At 40.8% G+C, this 24,173-nt stretch overlaps 1 protein-coding gene across 3 annotated transcripts in view; it reads right to left on the bottom strand.

The window, feature by feature from the left end:
* The window catches only part of PPP2R2D (protein phosphatase 2 regulatory subunit Bdelta), a gene marked incomplete at its 5' end in the record, with an annotated part of 59,090 nt that overhangs the window by 17,894 nt on the left and 17,023 nt on the right, over positions 1–24,173 (bottom strand). For 2 of the 3 annotated variants that reach the window (XM_027771235.1, XM_014587240.2), the window contains 1 exon segment: positions 4,731–4,828. In XM_027771235.1, the coding sequence (XP_027627036.1) occupies positions 4,731–4,828 (98 nt within the window). 3 annotated transcript variants of the gene reach the window in all.

Genomic DNA, 24,173 nt, shown 5'->3' with positions numbered 1-24,173 from the left:
TCTTGTGCTGATCCTCCTGCCTCAGTCTCCCAGCTGGGACTGTGTAAGCATGTGCCACCATGCCGACTTTTTAAAAATTTTAGACAGGACTCTCTATGTTCCCCCAAGCCAGCCCTGAGCAGGTAATCCTCCTGTCTCAGTTTCCTCTAATCACTGAGACTGCAGGTGTACACAATCACACCTGGTCTCTAAGTTGGACCAGGAATGGAACCTGGACCTCCCATTTGGTACTAGCTTATATACGATGCATGCCACCATAGTTGAAACTAAAATCTTACATTTCTAACTTTTTAGTGTGTATGCCAAAGAAACTGAACAAAACAAACTTTTACTTCTAAACAGGTGTTTTATATTTCTGAATTATAAAATATGATAGGACATTCCCCAAAACTACCCAAAGTTCTCTGCTGCACTGAATTGTTATATATTATACATTCCTTGAAATCAAGCATTCATCAGAAACTTGGAAATTTCATTACTATATAATTTTCATTAAGTGTTGTGGTAGGAGAGTAATGCTATTTAAATTGCTCTTTCTCTGTACCAATTCCCATATAACAACACATAGTTCTAATTTACAAAGGAGAAAAATGAAATTGAATTATTTTAGGAAAAAAATGTATAAAATCAAGTTAGTCCCTTTCCTAAGACACTGATACCAAGAAAAAGCAGAAGAATACATAGAAATGAATAATATGACCAAGTCAAAGTGCTACCCTGGCCATTCTCCCCAAGAATTAGACAACTAGGTCAAGATGCACACTTTCCCCCCAACTGACTACCCACACACCAAGCGGCCCCTCAGTCTTCTCCAACATCCCTACATCTCAGGTCAGTCCCAAGTCTGCATGGAGTGCCCACCCTCTCTACAGAAGGGGATTCTGAGAGAGGCTTTGCTGGAACTGAAGAAGGAGGGAGGACAGGCTGGAGGCCTGAACAACTGGGAACAGGATAACGAACAGGATAACAAACAGGAAAGGGAGAAGGTGGAGGGCTTATTTTGGTTTTAGACATGTTGATTTCTGATTTAACTAGATGAACTATTCAAATAAAGCTGATTCTGTATTTGGACATAGGAGCTGCAGATCTTGGAGAGTCCCAAGGCATAAGCAGACTGCACAGCTGATTTCTGAGGGTAGGGAGAGCATCTCTAAACTGTCTTATTTTTTACATACTGGGCTTCTTTGTAAGACTTAAATGAACAGAGCATTCTGCCATTAAAAATAAGAAAGCTCAAAAATCAAACTGCTAACTGTACTTCCTACCGCATGACTTCTGCAGTCAAAACTTTCCAACAGGTCTTTATGGACCTGACTCCTTAATCTAATGTCCGATACTTTCCACAATCTAGTGGGGCACTATCCTTCAGCAATCCTCCATATGTGTAAGATGTAATGTTTTTTTCTTCATACATGGCAAGACAAAGATCTAAAAAGTAGATGAGAGTATTAAGGCCTTTATTTTAACCAAAATAAGAAAAATGTGGACCTGTTCCTAGATAAATTAGTCACTTCACAAACTATCTTTTTTTTTTTTTTTTTGGAGAGATTTTCACTGTAGGGCGCGTGCGCTCGCCAGACAGACAGACAGAGACATAGAGACAGAAAGCGAGAAATCACCCCCCAGGGGGGATGGTCACGTCGCAATCCCTTCTCCTCCATTCTCCTCTCGGGATCTTGGGCACGCACGCACACGCGCCCGGCGTGAGTTTTAAGCCACTGGGTCCGGGACACGAACCGCGGTCGACTACGTGGGAATCCAGCGACATAGCCATTACGCTAACTGCTGGTTCCCACATACTATCTTAATATATCTTAATATTTAAAATTCTGTAACAGTCAAGATACTTGACTTTTATCAATTTATTTTATATTTGAAGCTAGTACTTTGTAAAGTTTAAATAATAATACACACACCAAAATAATAATAATAATAATTTTCTGTCCTAAGATCCTAGGTCAATGGATAGATAACTTCCTTTCACAAGGATATATCACTGCAGAGCCAGCTAGGTGGCACAGCTGTTAAGGTGGCTAGATTCCACATGGCCAACTGTGCAGTTTGAGTCCCAGAGCTGGTGGCTTGAAAAAATGTCAGGTGTGTGTGCATGCATGCATGCATGCCCCAAATCCCAAATTAAAAAAAAAAAAAAAAAAGAGTATACCAGTACAATGGCAAACATTTTTCTTTACTCATGACACAGTGCATGTGTGTATGTATGTAAAAGAGATGGGCACCTTATACAGGGTGTACAATGTCATAAACCCCTTCTCCAGCCTTTCAGACCCTGGGCACTAGTGCACACTTGGCATGTTTCAGGCTGACTGGGTCAGGGATTTGAACTACAGTCATCATGTGGAATCTGGCTTCTCTTGAGCAGTGAGTTACCACTGCATCACAGAGGCAGCCTCAATAGCAATTTTATTTTTAATAAGGGAGAGAATTTTGCTATAGGGCACATGTGTTCGCTGGAAAGACAGAAAGCAAGAAATCCCCCCCCCCAGGGGGGATGGCCACACTGTAACCCCTTTTCTTTCGGTTCTTCCTAGGATTTTGGGCATGCACACACATGCACCTGGCATGAGTTTCAACCCTCTGAGTCTGGGGTTTGAACACGGTCAGTCATGTGGAAGTCCAGTGCTTTAACCAGTATAACACCTGCAGGCCCCAGCAAGCATTTTTTTTTAAGGGACAAGAAGTCTTAAATTCAATAGAGCTGAGTATTTGTTAAATATTCCTGCTAAAAGTAATTATTAAGTACTACCATTTATCTTCTTTTGAAAAAGGTAAAGTATATGTTTTGTTTTGTTTTGTTTTGTTTTGAGAGACTTTTGCTATAGGATACATGTGCTCACTGGAAAGACAGAAAGCAAGAACTTACCCCGTGGGGGAATGTCCACACCCCAATCCCTTCTCTTCTATTTTCCTCTTGGGATTTTAGGCACATACACATATAAGCCCGGCTTAAGTTTTAAGCCACCGGGTCCAGGACTTGAACCATGGTCCACTACATGGGAGCCCAGTGATGTAACCATTAACAGCATCTGCTTGTCCCAAGTATATGGTTCTTAAGTAGCATTATGTGCTAGTCTACCTCTATGACAGGAATGCAAAACTGTTAAATTTTCTAATTTTCTGATAAAATTCAGAAAGATTAGTAATAAACATATCATAAAAGAATTTACCACTCCAAATCAGAGAATGTAAGATTTTTAAAAATCTTTAATGAACATAGTCAAAATTAAGAGCTGCCAACAGGTATATCTTAATAATGAGGTCTCTTAGTACCTATTTAATCTTTTCTATTGAACAAGAACTCTTTCACGCCTCCCAGTGGCCCAGGGTTTCCCACAGGGTCCCCCTCTCCAGTAGCAGGAGTTAGCACTTCCTACAGAACCACTTCTATGTACAGAATATCTAGGTGGAAGGAAATAAGGACCCATTAGCATCTAAAAGTTAACAAAAATTTAGAGATTAGAATATGGGAGTGAAAAAGTAACAACTATTAATCTATTAGGAAACACAGAGATAGGAAGGGCAAAGGGGTTTATTTTTTAATCTTGAAAGAGCAAGACAATTACTTTACAGACACCAGGCTTGGCTGCACTAGGATTCCTGCCCAGAATCCATGCATAAGAGATAGTTATTTCTTTCTTTGTCATCATTCAGTAAGAACTGTGATGAAGCTCACCATTAATAATGAGAGAGGGACAGAAGAAGGCGTAAGGGGGGAAGACTGGAAAGGTTTGGTTCTATTTCCCATTCTCTTATGCATAACTAAAAAGAAATGCCTCCCCCTTCTACCTCAAACAAGGAGATACAATCTAAAAACCACTGCTTTTGAATGAGATTCATTTGTGAATTCCAATAAGACCCACACTTAGAAGGTTCCTTCCCCTAAGAACAGGTGAAGACTTCTGGAGGCACAGATGAATGAATGCTAACTATTTCTCAACTGGGGGTGTGATAGTGAATTCATGCCTCCTACCCCAAAATTCTACAGGAAGTGCTGTAAGAGCTGCTCACAGTACAACAAAAGACTGCTCTCCTCCTTTATTGCAGGGAAGCTAACTTCTAAAGTGATTTTCACAGCCCCTTAGTTTAACTACTAGTTAAACAAAGCACATAAATCCCAACTCCACCACCCTTCACCCTTCATTTGGTCCACACTACCACCTGTAGGAAGGACAAGAACTCTCTTTCCTATTCTGAAGATGAAGGCACTGAAAAGTTAACTGGGGTCAGCAGTGAGATTTTAGTGAGGTTAAAGGTCAGAACTGAAATACAGATCTTCTTGCTCATCTCTAAGATTTTTTTTTTTTTTAAAGAATTGTTTTGTCTTGGGGCGTGTGGGCTCACCAAAGAGAAGAAAGAGACAGTGACAGTAAGAGGGAAAGTGAGAAATCACCCCCTAGGGTGGCTGGCCAAGCTGCAATCCCTTCTCCTACATACTCCTCCTGGGATCTTGGACATGCATGTACATGCACCCTGTGCTGAGTTTAAAGTCACTGAGTCCAGGACTTGAACCATGGTCGGCCAGGTGGGAGTCCAGCAACTTAACTGCTACGCCATCTGCTGGTCCTTCTCTAAGTTTTTAAAAGAAGATTCTATATGGTTAATGTGATATAAATGAAATTAGACACTAAAAAAATTTTTTTGCTAACTTTCTTAAATGTGCTATGAGAAAGGTAGAATTATTTCATTTGGTTTGTGGATTATAAATTACTGACCTCTTGCTCCCGCTGAAAAATAACAACTCTGCCGCCCTTGTCTCCTGTTGCAAGAAGATCTCCAGAGTAATTAAATTCAACGGTTGAAATGATGTCAGCTGTCAATAAAATATAGAAGCAATTTACCAGATGCTTTGGGGAAGAGTTATAATGAATATCAAAAATCATTATAAAGGACTGAAAGAAAAGTAAACATAGAACTTTCTCCCTGAATAAAGCAATGTTTTTATGACAAACTTTCAGTGGGCACTTTTTGGTTCTGATGCAGAAAGCCCACTAGCACTTATGAACGTATAAGTTTGACACCGGTGATCCAATGCAGGCGATCCTACTGCACTACGATTTACCTAGACATGATTATCTTGGTATAAAAACATTTGAGAGAGGGAACCAGCAGTTAGCGTAATGGCTATGTCGCTGGACTCCCACGTAGTCAACCGCGGTTCGCGTCCCGGACCTGGTGGCTTAAAACTCACGTCGGGGGCGTGTGCCCAAGATCCCGAGAAAATGGAGGAGAAGGGATTGCGGTGTGGCCATCCCCCCGGGGGGGTGATTTCTCGCTTTCTTTCTCTATGTCTCTGTCTGTCTGGCAAGCGCACGCGCCCTATAGCGAAAAACCTCTCAAAAAAGAAAAAAAAATATTGGGGGGGGGGCCCAGCAGTTAGCGTAATGGCTATGTCGCTGGACTCCCACGTAGTCGACCGCGGTTCGCGTCCCGGACCTGGTGGCTTAAAACTCATGCTGGGCATGTGTGCATGCGTGCGTGCCCAAGATCCCGAGAGAAGAATGGAAGAGAAGGGATTGCGGCATAGCCGCCGCCCCTGAGGGTGATTTCTCGCTTTCTGTCTCTCTGTCTCTGTCTGTCTATCTGGCGAGCGCACGCACCCTATAGCAAAAATCTCTCTCAAAAAAAAAATAAATAAATTGAGGGGAGGAAGAGAATAGAGTAGGAAATTAGAAAATTCGTTTTTAGGGCTTGTTCTGTGGCACAGTGGTGAAGGCAGCTTGATCCCACATGACCAACTGTACAGTTTGAGTTCCAACCCCGGCAGTTTGAGAAACATGCCAGGAACATATGTGTATTTGCCCAAAATACCAAAGGGAGGGGCAGATGGAAAGACATGGGATTATGGCATGACCCTTCCTCATGGGGAGGTGCTTTCTCCTCTCCCTCCCTCTAGTGAATACATTCACTCTATAGCAAAAGAAAAAAAAAGTTTTTTCAAAGAAAAAAATGTGTCCTACAAGAATGTTGCCTAATTTTATAATGCATGCCCAGTATTAACTTAAAACAACAAATCTGATTCTTATACAACAGTGATAGAAATATCTTCTATGCAGTAACTTTTTTTGGCTTCTGTAAAAAAATATTATAGGCAGTTCAAGTTCTATTTCACTGTCTGGATATAACTACTCTTATTGATAATGATGACTCAAAAGTCATCAACTCACTAAAGATAAAAGACCACAGGTTAGTTACAAAAATAATAAATATCAGGAATGAAAAAGTCCTCAAGTGCTCTAAAGCTAATAACCCTACAGTTTAGAAAGAATCAATCTGGAATTAAATGACACTGACTATTAAATCAAGGAAAACATTCCAGGTCTGTGAATTGGAAAAGATGTTATATTTTCAAGAAAAGTTCCATGATGGACTCTTGAGAAAGCTGGTTTCTCTGTAGCTCAAAGCTCTGTCAAGTGCTGACCTGAATGAGGACAAGTGTGGGCACAGCCTCTGGAAGAGCCAATCTGACCTTACCTTATGACAAAACTGACACCTTAGCAGTGCCAGAAGTTTAAGAACTGCTGAGCCCTACAAACTCGCCCCAGCTGACATGCATCAACTCAAAGGGCATGCAGTTGATTATTCTGCATACTTAAGACCCATGTTATCATTAAAGCACAAAAAAATCAGTTTGTGTGTTTTTTTAAATTAATAGATTTAATCATCTATTTTTCCATGCAAGAAAGACAGGCAGGCATTCCCAAATGGCTTCCTATCCTGCAATTCACCCCCATTCTCAGCAGGCTCATATAAAAGGCATTTATCCAGTCTGAGGTTCTGGGACTTAAATTCTGTATCTTTCCCATGTGGGTCCAGTAACATGACTACTATACCACTACTTGGCCAAAAATTTGGAAACTTTTCAAGACAAAACTACTAAATGACTACTGTAAACAACCAATCTACTAATAAAAAAATGGATCCAACTTGGAGGAAAGAGAGTACATTAAAAATTGCCAAAAAATGATAATGTCCTCAGTAAGCTAATACTTAGTCATACTAATATTATCAATCCTTGGCTGAGGGCTTACTAGGAACCAAGTGGTACTCTTTTTTATTTATTTACTTTAAAGATTTTTGCCATAGGGCATATGTGCTCACCAGAGAGACACAGAGAAGAAAAATGAGAAAGTATATCACAGGGGGAAGTGGCTATTCAGCAATCCCATCTCCTCCATTCTTCTCTTGGGATTTTGGGCATGTATGCACATGCACCGAGTGTTTTTTTCAAGCCACCGGGTCCAAGACTCAAAACACGGGGTTGGCCATGTGGAATCCACTGCCTTAACTACCTCACCAATGACTGAAACGACTGGGTTGTCAGGAAAGTCAGACACATTTTTGCACAGAAAACATGTCATGACTTCCTCGATGTCCTAATATTTGAAAAACTCCCAAAGAAGTGCCAATACTAGAATGCAATTCTTTATTTTAAAATGGTTCTTTATTTAATTCCACTTGTTATTTTTTAATTCGACCAGAGAGAAACAGAGAGGGAAAGGGAGAAAGTAAGTTGCCAGGTCTGGGACTCAAACTGCAGTCAGCCTTGTGTGAATCCAACACCTTTAATCACCACGCCACCTGTCAGCCCCTTTAAGAACAATTTTTAAAGGTCTGCGCAATTTTTTTTTTTCCCAGAAGGTGCAAGTGTTTTCTCAAAGGAAGAGAAAGAGACAGAGTGACAGGGAGAGGGAGAATGCACCCCTCACCCTTCCAGTAGAGTGTAGTCACACCACAATCCCTTCTCCTATCACTCCATCCCATCAGGATTTGGGACATGCATGCACACATGTTTGGTGTTTTCCAAACGGCCAGGATTGGGACATGAACTGTATGCTGGCCATGTGAGATCCAGCTCCCATAACCACTAGGCCATGAAGTCAATCTACTGCACAAGCATTTTAATCAAGTAACTGTTAGTAAATAATTTCCAGCCAACATCCACAGAACTAGCTATTACTGAATTTGCCATTGTTCACTGACATCACATTTGAATGCCACTGGTGAGAACTTCCTTTTCAAAAAATCTGACTTGGAAAAAGATTAGGCTGTTTCTTATTACAAGTGTCACTTGGGCCAGGAGATAGTATGGTCATTAAGATGCTGGATCCCATGTGGCTTACTGCACAGCTCAAGTCCTGGACCCAACAGCTTGAAAATCAAATGAGGTTGGGGCCAGAAGATGGTGTAATGGTTACATTTCTGGACTCTCAAGTAGTTGACCACAGTTAAGAGTCCTGGACCCAGTGGCTTAAAACTCACACAGGGCACGTGTGTGTGCATGCCCAAAATCCAAAGAGGAGACTGTAGGACAAGAGATTGCAGGCCATTCCCCTTGGGGGTGATTTCTCACCTTCTGTCTCTCAGTCTCTCCAGTGAGCACACACACTTTATAGTAAAAATATCTCTTAAAAAGAAGATAAACACACCAATATATGTGCTGTGTGCCCAAAATCCTAAGAGAAGAATGGAGGAGAAGGGACTAAGATGTGGTCATCTCCCTACAGCATAATTTCTCACTTTTCCTCTCTCTGGTGAATGAGCACCCTATAACAAAAAGGAAAACAAACAAACAAACAAACAAAAAGTGCCACTCTTGGCTGGCCCTGTAGCACAGTGGTTAAGGGAGCCACATCCCATATGGCCAACTGAGGTTTGAACCCTGGCTCCAATGACTTCAAAAACATGTCCCAAATCCCAACAGGATGAAGAGATGGAGAAGAAGGGACTGTGGTGTGGCTACACCCTATTGAGGGTGCTTTCTCTTCAATACCCCCATTTCTCTCTGGTGCCCTGGTAATAGTAATAATGGTGATGATGATGATGTGTCACCCTTAAATTACTCAAAATAACAATTTACTTAAATAAAATGAAAATACTTGTGTTGGATTACAAAGGACTAAATTCATGTCATTTATACCCAGAAGGTATACAGAATTATACAATTAATGGTATTCTAGCTCTGTTGGTTATTTTCAAACTTAATTAAAATGGACTAAATCTTTTAAAAGAGAAATTCCCATGACTGTCCATGCTGGGAAATAATTTTCTTTAAGCTATGTAAATATATATGAATCTAAAATTAGAAATACTCTCTTCAGAGCTAGACAAGCGCTAAAACCAAAATAAATATATACACTAAATACTAACAAAATTACAAAACCAATAAAATTTAAATTAACATCAATTTAATATGGTAGAAATTGTTTTATAAAGTTAGACTGATACTAAAAGCAAATATACGGCACTAAGTTGGGTATCTCAAACTACCATGTACATGTAGATGACTTAATGCCACCTCCATTGCCTGAGATGTGGGGAGTCTTGACCCACAATACAGTCCGGTACTTCCTTGCTGTCCCTCAGTGGCAATGGGTGACTCCTTAGCCAGAGCGGCTACACTGCAATGGCTTAAATGATATACAGAAGCATCCTGCTGTAAGATGGTCATCTGGCTGAAGCAGAAGGTTCATGCTAAATGTTCAGATCACCATCAAAACTGTGATATGTCCTTAGTAGTCGTAAGAGTCCTCCTCAGACTTCTAGTTGAATATGGTGGATGTGTTCATCTGCTTTCCCTCCCACACCAACTAAGGTAGCAGAAGGAAACTGAAGAGACACCGGCGAGAGGCAACTTCAATAAACACGGAAGATGGCAGAGGCTAGCTAGATGAACAGGGACCAACTACTGCAATCTAAGTGCACACTGTGTCAAGGTCTCACTGTGCCCCCAACACCTCAGCTAGGTTCCATACCAGGTGCTGGCATGGAGAGGTAGAAAGTCTTTTTATAGAAATGATATGTCCCCAAGTTGCTCCCACTTCTCGTTAGGGACAGCATACAGCTACTTCCATTTCTTATTCCTTAAATCTGACTGCCAGGAGTGTCACATTCTCATTATCCCCAGGATTCCTCTGTGGAATGCCAAAACCTAGGAGTCTTCTCAACATTCAAATAATTAGAGTCCTCAAAGATATGACCAACTACATGAAGCCCTGTAGCTGGAAAGCTCACTCAACCACAGAACAGTCACCAGGCCTCTATAAATGAAAAAGAAATAGCTGGTTCACTCTCAAATATAAACAAAGAGCTCAAGATCTGTAAACATGTGATGGAAGTCACCAAAACAAAGAAGGAACTTGGAGGAAAGAGAGTACATTAAAAATGGCCAAAAAATGATAATATCCTCAGTAAGCTAATACTTAATCACAGTAATATTATCAATCCTTGGCTGAGGGCTTACTAGGAACCAAGTGGTACTCTTTTTCATTTATTTATTTTAAAGATTTTTGCCACAGGGCATATGTGCTCACCAGAGAGACACAGAGAAGAAAAATGAGAAAGTACATCACAGGGGGAAATGGCTATTCAGCAATCCCATCTCCTCCATTCTTCTCTTGGGATTTTGGGCATGTATGCACATGCACCTGGTGTTTTTTTCAAGCCACCGGGTCCAAGACTCAAAACACGGGGTTGGCCATGTGGAATCCACTGCCTTAACTACCTCACCAACCTGTTGGCCCCTGAATCAAGTGGTATTTTAACCAAGTACAATTCTTATATTAATCTAGTTAAGCCTCTTAACAGTCCTATGAACCAAGGTTAATGTCACTGTTGACCGTGAAGAAGGGACAGACGCTAGCACTATACCTAGTTTGTCCATGGGGCAGGAAGTAGGTTCAGATAGCCTCCTGAGCCTGCCTCTTAGCCACGACAGCCAAGAGAGTTCCTAGAAGACAAGTGGTATGCTACAAGAAAGGAAAAAGAAGCCAGTAACAAAAATAAGAAAAAAAGTAAGACTTCTTCCAAAGGGTAGAGAAAAAAGAAGAGACAATAGAAAAGGAAAGACGATCCAAAGATCAGCTTTGGTAGTTCATCACTCAGTTCTTATAAATTCCAGGAAGACAACAGAAAAAATAAAAGGTACTGAACGCAAGTGTCTTCCTGAGCCCAGGCACATAAGTTCCTAGGACAATAAACAAACAGACCAGGCCAAAAAAATCTAAATAACAAGGGTGAAAGATTCTTAAAACTTCTAGAGATGCATCAGCAGGTGGCATAGAGCTTTAAAGCACTGGATCCCACAAGGCTGACAGTGTGGTTTGAGTCCTGGACACAGTGGCTTGAAAATGATAGCAGGCCTGTGTGTATACAAGCCCTAAATCCCAAGCAGCATGGTCATCCACCCTCGGGGATGATTCTTCCTCACTTTTTCTCTTTCCTTCTCTCCCTCTCTGGCAAGTACATGTGTTCTATAGGAAACAAAACAAAACTTACAGAGAAAAAGAAAAGGTCACATACATAAGCAAGGGAATCAGATGCCATCACACAGGTTTCAGTTAAACAGTGGATGAAATATCAATCATCTTCAACATTCTGAGGAAAAGAAAATCATTCTTAACCTAAAATTCTATTCCTAGGCAAATCTTCAATCAAGTTTTAGGGAGGAGTACAAATATTTTCAAAAAGCCAAAACAATCTATCAGAAACCTCCTTTTCAGGAATCTGCTGGAGGTATAACTGGCAAAATGAGAGTTAAAAAAAAAAAAAAAAAAAAAAAAGAGAGAGAAAGGAACAACACGGATCTGACTTCCAAAAAAATAGTGAAGAAAAATCATAGGGTCTAAGTCTGAAACCTTGAGAGCAACATTGTAGGGTGGAAGAAGACTGAGTTACATGAAGTCATCTCTGGGGAAGTAAAGAGCTGAAGGATTTTCTGACTAATGTATTGAACTGTTTACTCTTAAAAAAGAAAAATCACTAAAGACAAAGAAATAAGTATTAGGCGGGTGGGCTCTATGGCACAGTGGTAATGCACTGCTCAGGAGAAGCTGGATCCCACATGATGACTGTAGTTCAGTCACTGACCCTAGCCAGTCAGCCTGAAACATACCAAGCATGTGCACGAAGTACCCAGAATCTGGTGAACTGGGGGAATGGAGAAAAGGAACTGTAGTGTGCCCAGGCCCTGCAAACGTTGCTCATCTCTCCCTCCTGCTCTCTTTTCTTCACTGATGCATGCACACATACGTGTTATATCATGGATAAAAACATTTTTTTCTTTTTTTTGAGAGGTTTTTGCCATAGTGCGCACACACCTGCCAGAAAGACAGAGACAGACAGAGAGACAGAAAGAGAGAAATCACCCCCCGGGGGGATAGCCAAGCTGCAATCCCTTCTCCTCCGTTCTCCTCTCGGGATCTTGGGTATGCATGCACACGCGCCCGGCGTGAGTTTAAGCCACCGGGTCTGGGACTCAAACCGCAGTCGATTACATGGGAGTCCAGCCACACAGCCATTATGCTAACTGCTGATCCCGAAAAAACATTTTTAATTAGACAACTGGGCCAGTCAGTGGTTTGGTGGTTAAGGCAGCTGGATCCCACCAGGCCAGCTGCATGGTTTGAGTCCTGGACCTTGTAGCTTGAAAAACATCCTGGGTGCTTGTGCATGCATACCCAAAATCCTAAAAGGAGAAATGGAGAAGGGCCTGCCAAGCTTTTTGCCCCCCTCTCTCCCTACCCACCCTGTCTCTCTCCAGTAAGTACATGTACCCTCTAAAAATAAGTAATTTAGTAGGGCAATTCGGGGTGGCTCCATAGCCTACTGGCTAAGGGAACTGGATTCCACATGGCCAACCACAGGTCAATTCCTGGCCCTAATGGCTTGAAAAATACCAGGCACATATCCATGTGGGCCCCAAATCCCAACAGAATGGAGAAACAGAAGAGAAGGGATTGTAGCTTGACCATGCCCCACTGAGGTGGATGAGGTGCTTTCTCTCTTTGCAGTGCAAGCATCATTTGGCAACTAAAAACTACACAGGGCCTACTAAGGCACTAGACTCCTACATGGCTGACAATGGTTTGAGTGCCAGATCCTACAGCTTGAAAATCACGCTGGGCACATATATGTGCATGCCCAAAATCCTAGGAGAAGAATAGAGGTGAAAGAATTTGCAGCATGACTATGGCCCCTGAGAGCTGATTTCTCACTTTCCCTCTCACTCTCTTTGGTGAATGCATGCACCCTACGGCTAAAACCTTAAAAAAATAAAATATTAGGCAATCATTAACTCCAAGAAAGAGGTAACTTGTATGAAAAAGAAAAGGAATACTTTAACTCAGTAATGAACCATATTTAAATAGTCACCATAATACTGCAACAAAAAAATCATAATATAATTCTCTTAACTCCTTTTTTGGGGGGATAGATACATGTGGGCTGAAGGTGGCCTTAGTAAAAATGTTAAATCATCAGTTAACATACAGGAAGTCAATACTTACTGTTCAAAAATCAACAGCAGTATAAGCACATTATACTGAAATACCAGGAAGCAAAAAAGAAATGTGGATGGGAGAAGGGAAAGAAAGCAAAGGGAAACATGGTCAATGGGATTTCTGAAAGATGAAGTTATATTATTGATAAGTCAGTCCATGTGCCCACAGGGGAGAAACAAATAATGCAGAGTTAATAGGAAGAGATGGTGATGCAGACCACAAGTAGGGGAGGTGTTTAAGAAAGGAGAGAGATGCCTTCACCCAGGAGGATGCCAGTTATGCACAGCAGAGAAAGGGTATTACTCTGGGCATGGAAGATGATGGCTCATCAAGCTGTGTTTTTCCCGTAAGGCAAGAGAGACTATCTGTGAAGAATGAAATGGAGGGGAATACAGGTGGTTTGGGGAAGCCTGTAAAGAAAGCAGTCTAAAAATAAAGAGTAATAATCTAAAAATAAAGAGCAACTATAAAATGCAGGATTGCCTTCCAGTATCAATGTCCATTTGAGATTCAACGCCAGAGGCTTATCTGTTTTAATTCTACAAATACATTGAGTGACTACTCTAAGCCAGGCATTGCACAGGGCACGTAATGAACAAGACACAGTTCCTGCCTTCATGAGATTTACATTTCAGTCAATAAAATATTAAGTGTAAAGCAAGACCATTTAGTATAATTACTGTGATAACATGTTTCTAGCTTGTTCAATGGCATTGATATAGACAGTAAGGAGACAGATGTTGGTTAAACCTGGCTGGAAGTTTGACCAGAAGTGAGACATAGGCTGAGAGAAGCAAGGAGGTTCAGTGTGTGAGCAGCGGAGTGATTACTATATTAGACTCTGGGATCTAAGCCAGGCAGCAGAAAGAACATAGGGAGGGGTGACTGGAAGTGAAAAGCAATACTGAAAGAAGTTAAAGTGGGGGAGTAATAAACTGACTTGGCAGCACAAGAGATAAAAATCTGAGGGGTACTTAAAACAAATCTCAAATGTGGTACAGCTGATGATGACAGGCCATCTAGGGTCATTAGTCTTTTTTTTAAAGAATTATTTCTATTTTACTTACTTACTTACCTACATACCATCTAGGGTCATTAGTCTTTTTTTTTTTTAAGAATTATTTCTATTTTACTTACTATCTATCTATCTATCTGGAGTTATCTATCTATCTATCTATCTATCTATCTATCTCTATCTATCTATCTATCTATCTATCTATCATCTATCTATCTATCTATCTATCTATCTATCTATTTAGAGTTTTCTTTCTTCCTTTCTTCCTTTCTTTCTTTCTTTCTTTGTATTTATCTATCTATTTGGAGTTGACCAGAGAGAAAGTGAGAAAGCAAGCCACCAGGTCCAGGACTTGAGTCACAGTTGGCCATGTGGGCATCCAGCGCCCTTACCCACCACACCACCTGCCAGACCCAGGACATTAGTCTTAGAGATCCAAAACGGTGTCACTAGAGCCTAGGACCTTCATTTACACAGATATGGAAGCCACAGAAACAAAGGGAGACACAGCTCTAGAGGCAAATTCTAGGAGTGAGTATTCAGGTGTTTCATTCTTTTTTTTCCCCACTGACAGAATGCACAAGAGAGGAGGGAGTCAGTACAAGAGTTGGAAAGATGGGGGGGTGAGGGGTACAGGGTCTAGTCATGCCACAATCTCCTTCTCCAGCTCATCAGAATCCTGAGTGTGCCATGCCCTGCATGTTTCAGGTGGACTGGGCTGGGGATGCGACTTCTAGCACCACAGCCCAGCATGCTACTACTGCACACAGAGACCAGCTATGTTTTACTACTCTTGTACTTTTCCAAACTATTTTTTCAAATCAAAATCAAATATATTTCCTCAAATACACATTTCCTCCCCTTCTCTCAACTTTACTGCCACTACCATCATCTCTGCCTAGATTATTGTGACAGTCTTCTACCTGTTCTTCTCACTTCCTCTTCTGCCCTTCTGAGTCCAATCTCCATAAAGTAGTTGGAGGAACCTATTTAAAGGCATAAAGATAACATTATCGCCTTACTTATAATCCTATCAATACCGGACAGTTAATCTATTTACTGAAAAAGATACAGCACTTAAAACTTATCACTTGAAATTACTGAATCATTATAAAAACAAAATGAATTCATGACAAAAGCGAAGTATAAGATAATTTCTAGCAGTTTCATTTTTTCTTTCCCCTCTCTAGCTAGTTCAAGAATGAGTTATTTAAACATATTTCTTGGTAGGTTCCTGATATAAAATGCAGATCCACTGACCTAAGAACCATCGGCAGGATTTAGTGGAGGTCCATGTTCTGCATGCTCTTCATGAGACCACTACCCCCTTTCCTAGTATTCTACACCTCCACCTCACAACTGGGAACTGAATTAAAATACCAGTCCCAAGAAGTGGTTACAAAAACCAGTCCCCTACTTTCCCCTTGTCATCAAAAGGGATTTTGATGAAATATTTTTATGGAATGGTGTTCAACCTCTTTAGCTGTAGGACAAGGCAAAAGATAATCACTATGTACTCTCAAAAATGACTGAAATTAAAAAGACTGGCCATTCCGAATAGTCACAGGAACTCTCATATACTGCTCTTGAGAATGAAAATTGGTACAGCAATTGAAACTATTTAGCCATATCCACTAAAGCTAAACATAAAATCCTATGACTCAGAAATCCCACTCGAGATACACAGCCATCAGAACTTCATGTGTGTGTCACTAAAACATTTACAGAAATGGTAACAACATGCTCATAAAAATATCAAATATCCAGCAACAGTTGAAAACACGCATAAATCATGGTATGTTCCTGCATGGAATAGCACACAGGAATAAAAGCGAACAGGTTGACACTGCTGCCACTAATCCACGTAGCAACATGGGCTAGTCACAGGAAGACAAATACTAAAAATACAGATACAGTACTATACAGTAATATGCTTATGGTTTGATTCCATTTATGTATCAGCTTCAAAACAAGGGAATCTATTCCTAAATGTTTTATGTGGAAGAGTAGTTATGCTCCTTCTTAAACTGAGTTGATTACATGGATATGCTCATTTTGTGAAAATCCCTGTACTGCACACTTAGAATCTATGCCCTATTTGTATGTATATCATACTTTAACAAAAAACTGCATTTTCCCTGCATCCTGTTTACTTCGGTCACAAGAAGCTGTTTGCCCAGATTCTTATTCCATTTAGCTTTGTGCTCCCTCCAATCAGACTTGAGCTCCCATCCTTCTGAGACCCCTCTATTACATCCTCTGAATGCTCCTTTCATCTCTTTGCTCTGAAACTTGGTAGTCCTTGATAGCAGCTTCCCCCAGAGCTCTCTCAAATGGTAGCTGTTTGTTCTCCCATGCCCCACTTGCCAAAAGAGGTTTTCTCTTCACTCCATTTAATGAAGTCCCAGACCACTTACTTGCTCCTTCCTCAATCTCATAACCCTTTCATGTCTTTTCCTCTCTCCTCAAATTTCTTGCGCCCCAGCTACCTACTTCACTTTTCATTAATGATACTGCTTATTTCACTAAAAGGCAGAAGAATCCAGAAAAGAGTGGCCCATATTCTCTCACATCAATTACACTCCCTGCAGTCATAATGCCTTCCCCTTAAATTTTCCCTTGTAGCAATAGAAGGAGACACTGCTTTACACTGAAGAGCAACTGAAGCAAGGACTATGCTCTTCCCCATCTAAGGCACTACTCATTTTCTTCCCTCTAATAAATCTTTCCCATCTCCAAACAGAAGTGCTGTAATCCCCTCTCTTTCTCCCTATCTCTCTCTCTCTCTTTTTTTAAATGGGGCACTTTGTGCTTGCTAGAGAGAACACAACACAGACAGACAGACACACACACACACGAAAAGACTGAGAAAGCATCCCCAAGTGGAGTGTGGTCACACTGCAATTCCTTCTCTATTTCGCTGTACTGTCAAGATTTGGAGCACACCTGCACATGTGCCTGGTTTGTTTTTCAAACCACAGGGGCCAGAGTCCAAACCATCAGCAGTCATGTGGGACTCAGTCCCCTTAATCACAAGGCTATGGGGCTGGACTGTGTAATCTTCCATCTTGTAACACTTAGAAAAAAGTGTGACCTCCATATTCTCTCCCATCACTGCCCCATTTCTCTGTTCCCTCTGAAGCAAACTGGACAGTTCTCTGCAGTCACAGCCCCTACTTCCTTTCCTCTTGTTCTTTTTTGAACTTCCTTTTAATGAGTGTTTTGCTTCAACCACTGAGCAAATTCACCTATTTCAACCCACTCATATTAAAGCAACCAGTTCATTTCCCATCATTAGCAAACAAATCATCTCTCTCTTCAGTGAACTCATAGAGGTAGACTGAGGGTGAAGGCATTTATTTCATACTCTGGATCACACATAACAGTAAGATGCATATTGTAGAGACTCCAATAAGACAGAACATTTTTAAAAATCTACTAAAAGATGATTTTTGAAAATCATAACTTTCTCATACACAAAAATGCTATAATATAAATTAATTATATATCTAGAATGAGGTATACTATTGGGTTGTCAGAAAAGTCATGATGCATTTTTGCATAGAAAAAATATGTTATGACTTTTCTGACAACCCCAATACTTGCTTTCCAAAGACACAAAGTTTACTATTAGATAAGTTAGTAAGTTCCACATATTCTGAAAAGTACACTGATAGAGCATTAAGGGATATTACATATAAAATTACAAGTAGAAAATTTTCTACCAGACAGAGAGACTAATATAATTTTTTTTGAGAGGTTTTTGCTATAGGGCGCATGTGCTTGCCAGAAAGAACAGAGAGAGACAGAGAGCTAGAAATCGAGAAATCACCCCCCAGGCGGGATGGCCATGCCACAATCCCTTCTCCTCCATTCTCCTCTTGGGATCTTGGGCACACACGCACAGGTGCCTGACGTGAGTTTAAGCCACCGGGTCCGGGACTCGAACCGCGGTCAACTACACGGGCATCTAGCGACTTGGCCATTATGCCGACTGCAGCAACATAGCCATTACGCTAATTGCTGGTCCCAAGACTAATATAATTTCTAACTATGTGTTTTTTCTTTAAAGGAAAGAGAGATGTGCCCTGTCCCCACTGCCCAAACAAGGTCTTCACACAATCCACTTCCAGCTTCTGAAAGCCCTAGATCGTGAGTACATGCATGCCAAGTATGTTTGGTGAAGTCTTTAGTTGTGAACCAGGAAACTTCACACATGGGTCAGCTTCACAGAGCATTGTGCTAACATTATTCCACCATCCAGCATCCTAACTATGCATGAGTTTTTATAGCAGATTACCCAGGGGACCAGCAGTTAGTGTAATGGCTAGTCACTGGACTCCCACGTAGTCGACCATGGTTTGTGTCCTGGACCTGGTGGCTTAAACTCATGCCGGGCATGTGTGCGTGGCGTGCCCAAGATCCCGGGAGGAGAATGGAGAAGGGATTGCAGCATGGCCATACCCCGTGGGGGGTGATTTCTCGCTTTCTGTCTCTAGGTCTCTGTCTGGCGAGCGCACGCACCCTACAGCAAAAACCTCTCTAAAACAAACAAACAAACAAAAAAAGAAAACAGATTATCCAAAGGCAGAAGTCTTTTCTGTTCGAAAACTAGACATAAAGTGTATAAGTCTCCAATAGATAATAAAAAATTAAAAACCATCTATGTAAGAGCTAAAGTTAGGCTCTACATTAAATATACTATGATCTAAAAGCACCCAAAACTGAGTTTCTCCCAACTCTTACTAGATTGACTAAAATGAGATAAAACAGAAAAGCCTATTTTCTAGTCAGTTAATCACCAAAAGAAGTTTTGTGGGAACAAACAATATAATAATAATAAAAATAATAATAGCATCTTAGAAATGCAAGATTGATTTAACATATATAAAGAATCAATGAGGCCTGATGGTTAGGTCAGCCTGATCCCATAAGACAATAGATTTGAATCCCATGGTTCAAGTCCCAGACCTGGGGGAACCAGCAGTTAGCGTAATAGCTATGTTGATGGACTCCCATGTAGTCGACCGCAGTTCAAGTCCTGGACCCAGTGGCTTAAACTCACATGGGGTGCATGTGTGTGTGTGTGCCCAAGATATTGAAAAGAGAATAGAGGAGAAGGGATTGTGGTGTGGTCATCCCCCCAGGGGGTGATTTCTTGCTTTTTGTCTCTCTTTTTCTTTTTGTCTGGCGAGTGCACACGCCCTATAGCAGAAACTACTCCCCAAAAAAGAAGAAGAAAAAAAAAAGTCCTGGACCTGGTGACCTGAAAAACACACAGGTCATGTGTGCATGCCTGTGTGCCCAAAATCTCACGAGGAGGAAGAGATGGAGAAGAGTGTGGCTTACAGGGGAGGGTGCTTTCCCCTCTCCTCCTCCTCTCTCTCTCTGGGGTGTGCAAGCACTGGCTAGCAAAACAGAAAATAAATCAATATAATAAACTGTATTTGTCAAAGATAAAAACCACATAGTCATGGGACCAGCAGTTAGCATAATGGCTATGACGCAGGACTCCCATGTAGTTGACCATGGTTCGTGTCCCGGACCTGGTGGCTTAAAACTCAAGCCAGGTGCATGTGCGTGTGTGCCCAAGATCCCGAGAGGAGAATGGAGGAGAAGGGATTGTGGCGTCGCCATCCCGCCTGGGGGGTGACTTCTCGCTCTCTGTCTCTCTGTCTCTCTCTGTCTGGTGAGCGCACGCGCCCTATAGCAAGAAAAAAAAGCCTCTTCAAAAAAAAAAAGGTCATCTCAATAAATGCACATAAAGCACTTGACAAATTTAATTCTTTTCATAACTAAAAACAATCAATAAACTAAATATCAATAAAAGGAACTTTTTAAACTTCTTTTAAGGAATTCCTCAACTTCTTAACGGCACTACAAAACCAAAGCTTACAGCATGCTTAATGGTTAAATGTCTGAATGTTTTTCACCTAAGATAAGATGTTCACTTTGGTGACTTCTACTAAACATTCTGACTTCTACTAAATATTTCATTGGAGATTCCAGCCAGGGTAATTAGACAAGACAAAGAGAAATCCAAATTGAAAAGGAATAAGTACTCTCTCTTCAGATATCATTCTATCGCATATAGAAAATTCTAAGGAATACAGGCATGTGCACAGACACATTAAATTCATCAGAGCTAATAAGCAGGTACTACATGGATGCAGGATCAATATGTAAATGTCAAATGTATTTCTATATACTAGCAATGACTAGTCCAAAAATGAAATTAAGAGAACAGTTCTATTTACAATATCCAAAAAGAATAAAATACTTAGGAATAAATTTAACCAGAGAATTGCAAGATTTATATACTGAAAATTGTAAAATATCACTGAAAGAAATTAAAGACCCACTACACAGAAAGACCAAACCAGAAGATGGCATAATGGTTATGTCGCTAGACTCCCACATGGCTGACCACAGTTCAATACCAGACCTGGTGGCTTAAAACTTATGCTGGATGCATGTGCATGCATACCCAAAATCCTGAGAGGAGAACAGAGAAGGGACTGGGGCACAGTCATCCCCTAGGGGGCGTGATTTCTAGCTTTCTCTCTTTCTGGCATGTGGATATCTTATAGCAAAACTCTCTCTTAAAAGAAAAAAAAATTTCCAACCAAATAAACACATACTTTAATTCCATTTTCCCATAAACAACTTTTTTTTAACTGCCAAAAGGCAGGCATGCTTGTCACAGAGAGGGAGAAAGCAACCTCCAATGGGGTATGGTCACACCACAATCCATTCTCTACTTTTCCCTTCTGTTGGTATATGTACACACACATGCCCAGCATGTTTTTTAAGCCATCAGGGCTGGCAGTCAAACTGCAGCTGGCCCATGTGGAATCCAGCTCCCTTACCAACCAGGCTGCAAGGTTTGTCCTTCCTATGAACTTTCTGAAGTCCCACTGTAGGCTAATGGAGCTCAAGTCAGAGTCTAGAAGAATATGCTTACATTTGGGTAAACTGATTTCATGCCAGGACAATTCAATGGGAATAGTATTTCAACAAGTGCTGAGAAAACTAAACATTCACATGCAAAAGAAAGAAGCTGAGGGCTGGCCCATCACACAGTAGTAAAGGACTGTATTTAGAGAGCTGGATCCTCACATGTCACCTGCAGTTCAAATCTCAAATCCAGCAGCTTAAAAAACATACCAGGCTAATGTTCATGTGTGTACTAACTCCTGATGAAATGGAGAAATGAAAGAGGGGGACAGCAGTGTGACCACACCCCACTGCGGAGTGCTCTCTCTCCTTCTCCTCCTTCTAGTGAGCACATGCACCTTCTAGTAATAAGAAAAAGAAAAGTAGCTGAATGCTTACTTACATCACATATAAAAATTAATATGCTAATGTAATAATAAGGGTTAGATGGTAGCACAGGAGTAAAATACGATGCTCTGCAAGGCCAATCCACATGGGAAGATTCCAGATTCATATCCAGAGGCCTCCCTAAGAATTCCATGCATGTGAGTGTTCATGATTTAGGGCTCAGTGCTGCTAGGGGTGGATTATGGCTTGAATAGTAAGTTATGGTTCTTTCTCTTTTAAATTTGCTATAGGACATGTGCAAGAAACAAAAAGAAAGAAAGAGGAAGTGGAAAAGTATCACCAAGGAGGGATGGCCATGCTACAATCCCTTCTCTTCCATTTTCCTCTTGGGATTTTTGGTCATGTACACATATGCAACTTGAATGTTTCCCAAGCCACTGGGTCTGGCACTCAAACCACACAGTCAGCCATATGGGATCCAGCTACCTTAACCACCATGCCACAGGCTGTTCCTAAAGTTCTGTCTCTCTGACTCATGGAGAAATAAATAAAACTTTGCTTGTTTGCTATATGACACATGTGCTGGCTGGAGAGAGAAAAAGAGAGAAAGCACCTCCAAGGAGATAACAATCCTGTGATCCCTTCTTTTCCACTCTCCTCTAGGGATTTTAGGCACACATGTACACACACCCAACTTGTTTTTCAAGCCACCAAGTCTGGGACACAAACTGCAGTTGGCCATATGGGATCCAGTTGCCTTAACTACCAGGCCACCTGGCCGGCCCACATAAATAAAATTTCTTAAAAATTAAGTTTCTTATATTTGAATTACATATATAAATATCCATATACATGTATATATATATGGATCAAAGACCTAAGTGCAAGGGTAAAGTTGTAAAATTCTTGGAAAAAACAGTATTAAATCTCCATAATTTTGGAGCAGGCATTAGTTTCTTAAATAAGACACCGAAAGCATAAGCAACAGAAAAGATCATCGGGACCAGCAGGTGGCATGGTCGTTAAGGTGCTGGACACTCCCACGTGGCCAAGCATGATTCGAGTCCCGGACCTGGCGGCTTGCTTTCTCACTCTCTCTCTGTCTCTCTCTGGTCAAATTAAAATAAATGAATGAATAAATAAAATTAAATAAATTATATTTAAAAAAAGAAGATAGATCATCAAAATAAAAAATTCTTGTGAATCAATGACACCACCAAGAGAGAGAAAAAGACAACTCACAGAATGAAAGAAAGCATTTGTAATTAAGTAGTTGACAAATGACTTGTATCTAGAATAAAGAACCCAAACAACAATAAAAGAAAAGCTACTTTTAAACACAAGCACGTAATATGAACAGAAATTTTTGCAAAGAGATATAATGTTCAATAAGCACAGAAATCAATGTTCAACATCATTAATCACTAGGGAAATACAAATCAAACCCAAGAGATGCCATTTAATAAATATTTTTAAGTTTTAGGTTGGCTAAAATTAAAATTAAATTATTGGTTATTTAGGTTGGCTAAAATAAAAAAGGCAAATAAAAAAAGTATTGGTGTGGATGTGGAGAAATCAGAACCCTCATACATTCATGGTGGGATTGTAAAATCATGTAACTACTTTGGAAAACAGTTTGGCAGCTCCCAAAAATGTTAAACATAAGATCACCAAATGACCAACCTACTCCATGCCTACATATATACCCAAGGCAACTGAAAATACATTTATACACAAAAACCTGTACAAAAATATAGGGACCAGCAGTTAGCGTAATGGCTATGTCGCTGGACTACCACGTAGTTGACCGTGGTTTGGGTCCCGGACCCGGTGGCTTAAACTCCCGCCGGCAAGTGTGCGTGCATGCCCAAGATCCCGAGAGGAGAACAGAGTTCGAGAAGGGATTGCGGCGTGGCCATCCCCTCTGGGGGGTGATTTCTTGCTTGCTTTCTGTCTTTCTGTCTCTGTCTGGCGAGCGCACGTGCCCTATAGCAAAAACCTCTCAAAAAATATATATATATATATTTACATAGTATTATTTGTAACAGCCAAAAAGTGGAAACAACTCAACTATTGATGAAAGAGATAAACAGGACTGGCCCAGTAGCCTAGTGGCTAAGAGATCCCACCTGGCTGGTCACAGTTCAAATCCCAGCCCCAGTGGCTTAAAAAAAAAAACAATGGGCACGTGTGTGTGCCCCAAATCCCAACAGGATGGAGAAATGGGGGAGAAGGAATTGTGGCACGCCCATGCCGAACTAGGGGCTACTTTTTCCTCTCCCATCCTCTCTTTCTGGCAAGTGCATGTGCCCTCTGACAATTAAAAAAAAAAAAGGAAGAAAGGCTTAAGAAAATGTAGCAAATATCCATTCAAAAGAAAGTCAATTAGTGGTTGCCAGGGGGTAGGAGGAAAGAATGAAGACTGACTGCTACTGGTTTAATTTTAGGATGATGAAAACATTCTAATATTAAAGTACTAATAGTTGCGCAACTCTATGAACACACTAAAAAAAAAAAAAACATTCAGCTGTATTCTTTTTTTTTTTTTTGGGGGATTTTCGCTTTAGGGGCGGTGGGCT

Source organism: Tupaia chinensis, unplaced genomic scaffold (assembly GCF_000334495.1).
Source record: "Tupaia chinensis unplaced genomic scaffold, TupChi_1.0 Scaffold000197_1, whole genome shotgun sequence".
NCBI lineage: Eukaryota > Metazoa > Chordata > Mammalia > Scandentia > Tupaiidae > Tupaia > Tupaia belangeri.
The sequence above is the reverse complement of the archived record's forward strand: the minus strand, read 5'-3'. Positions and strand labels throughout refer to the sequence as shown.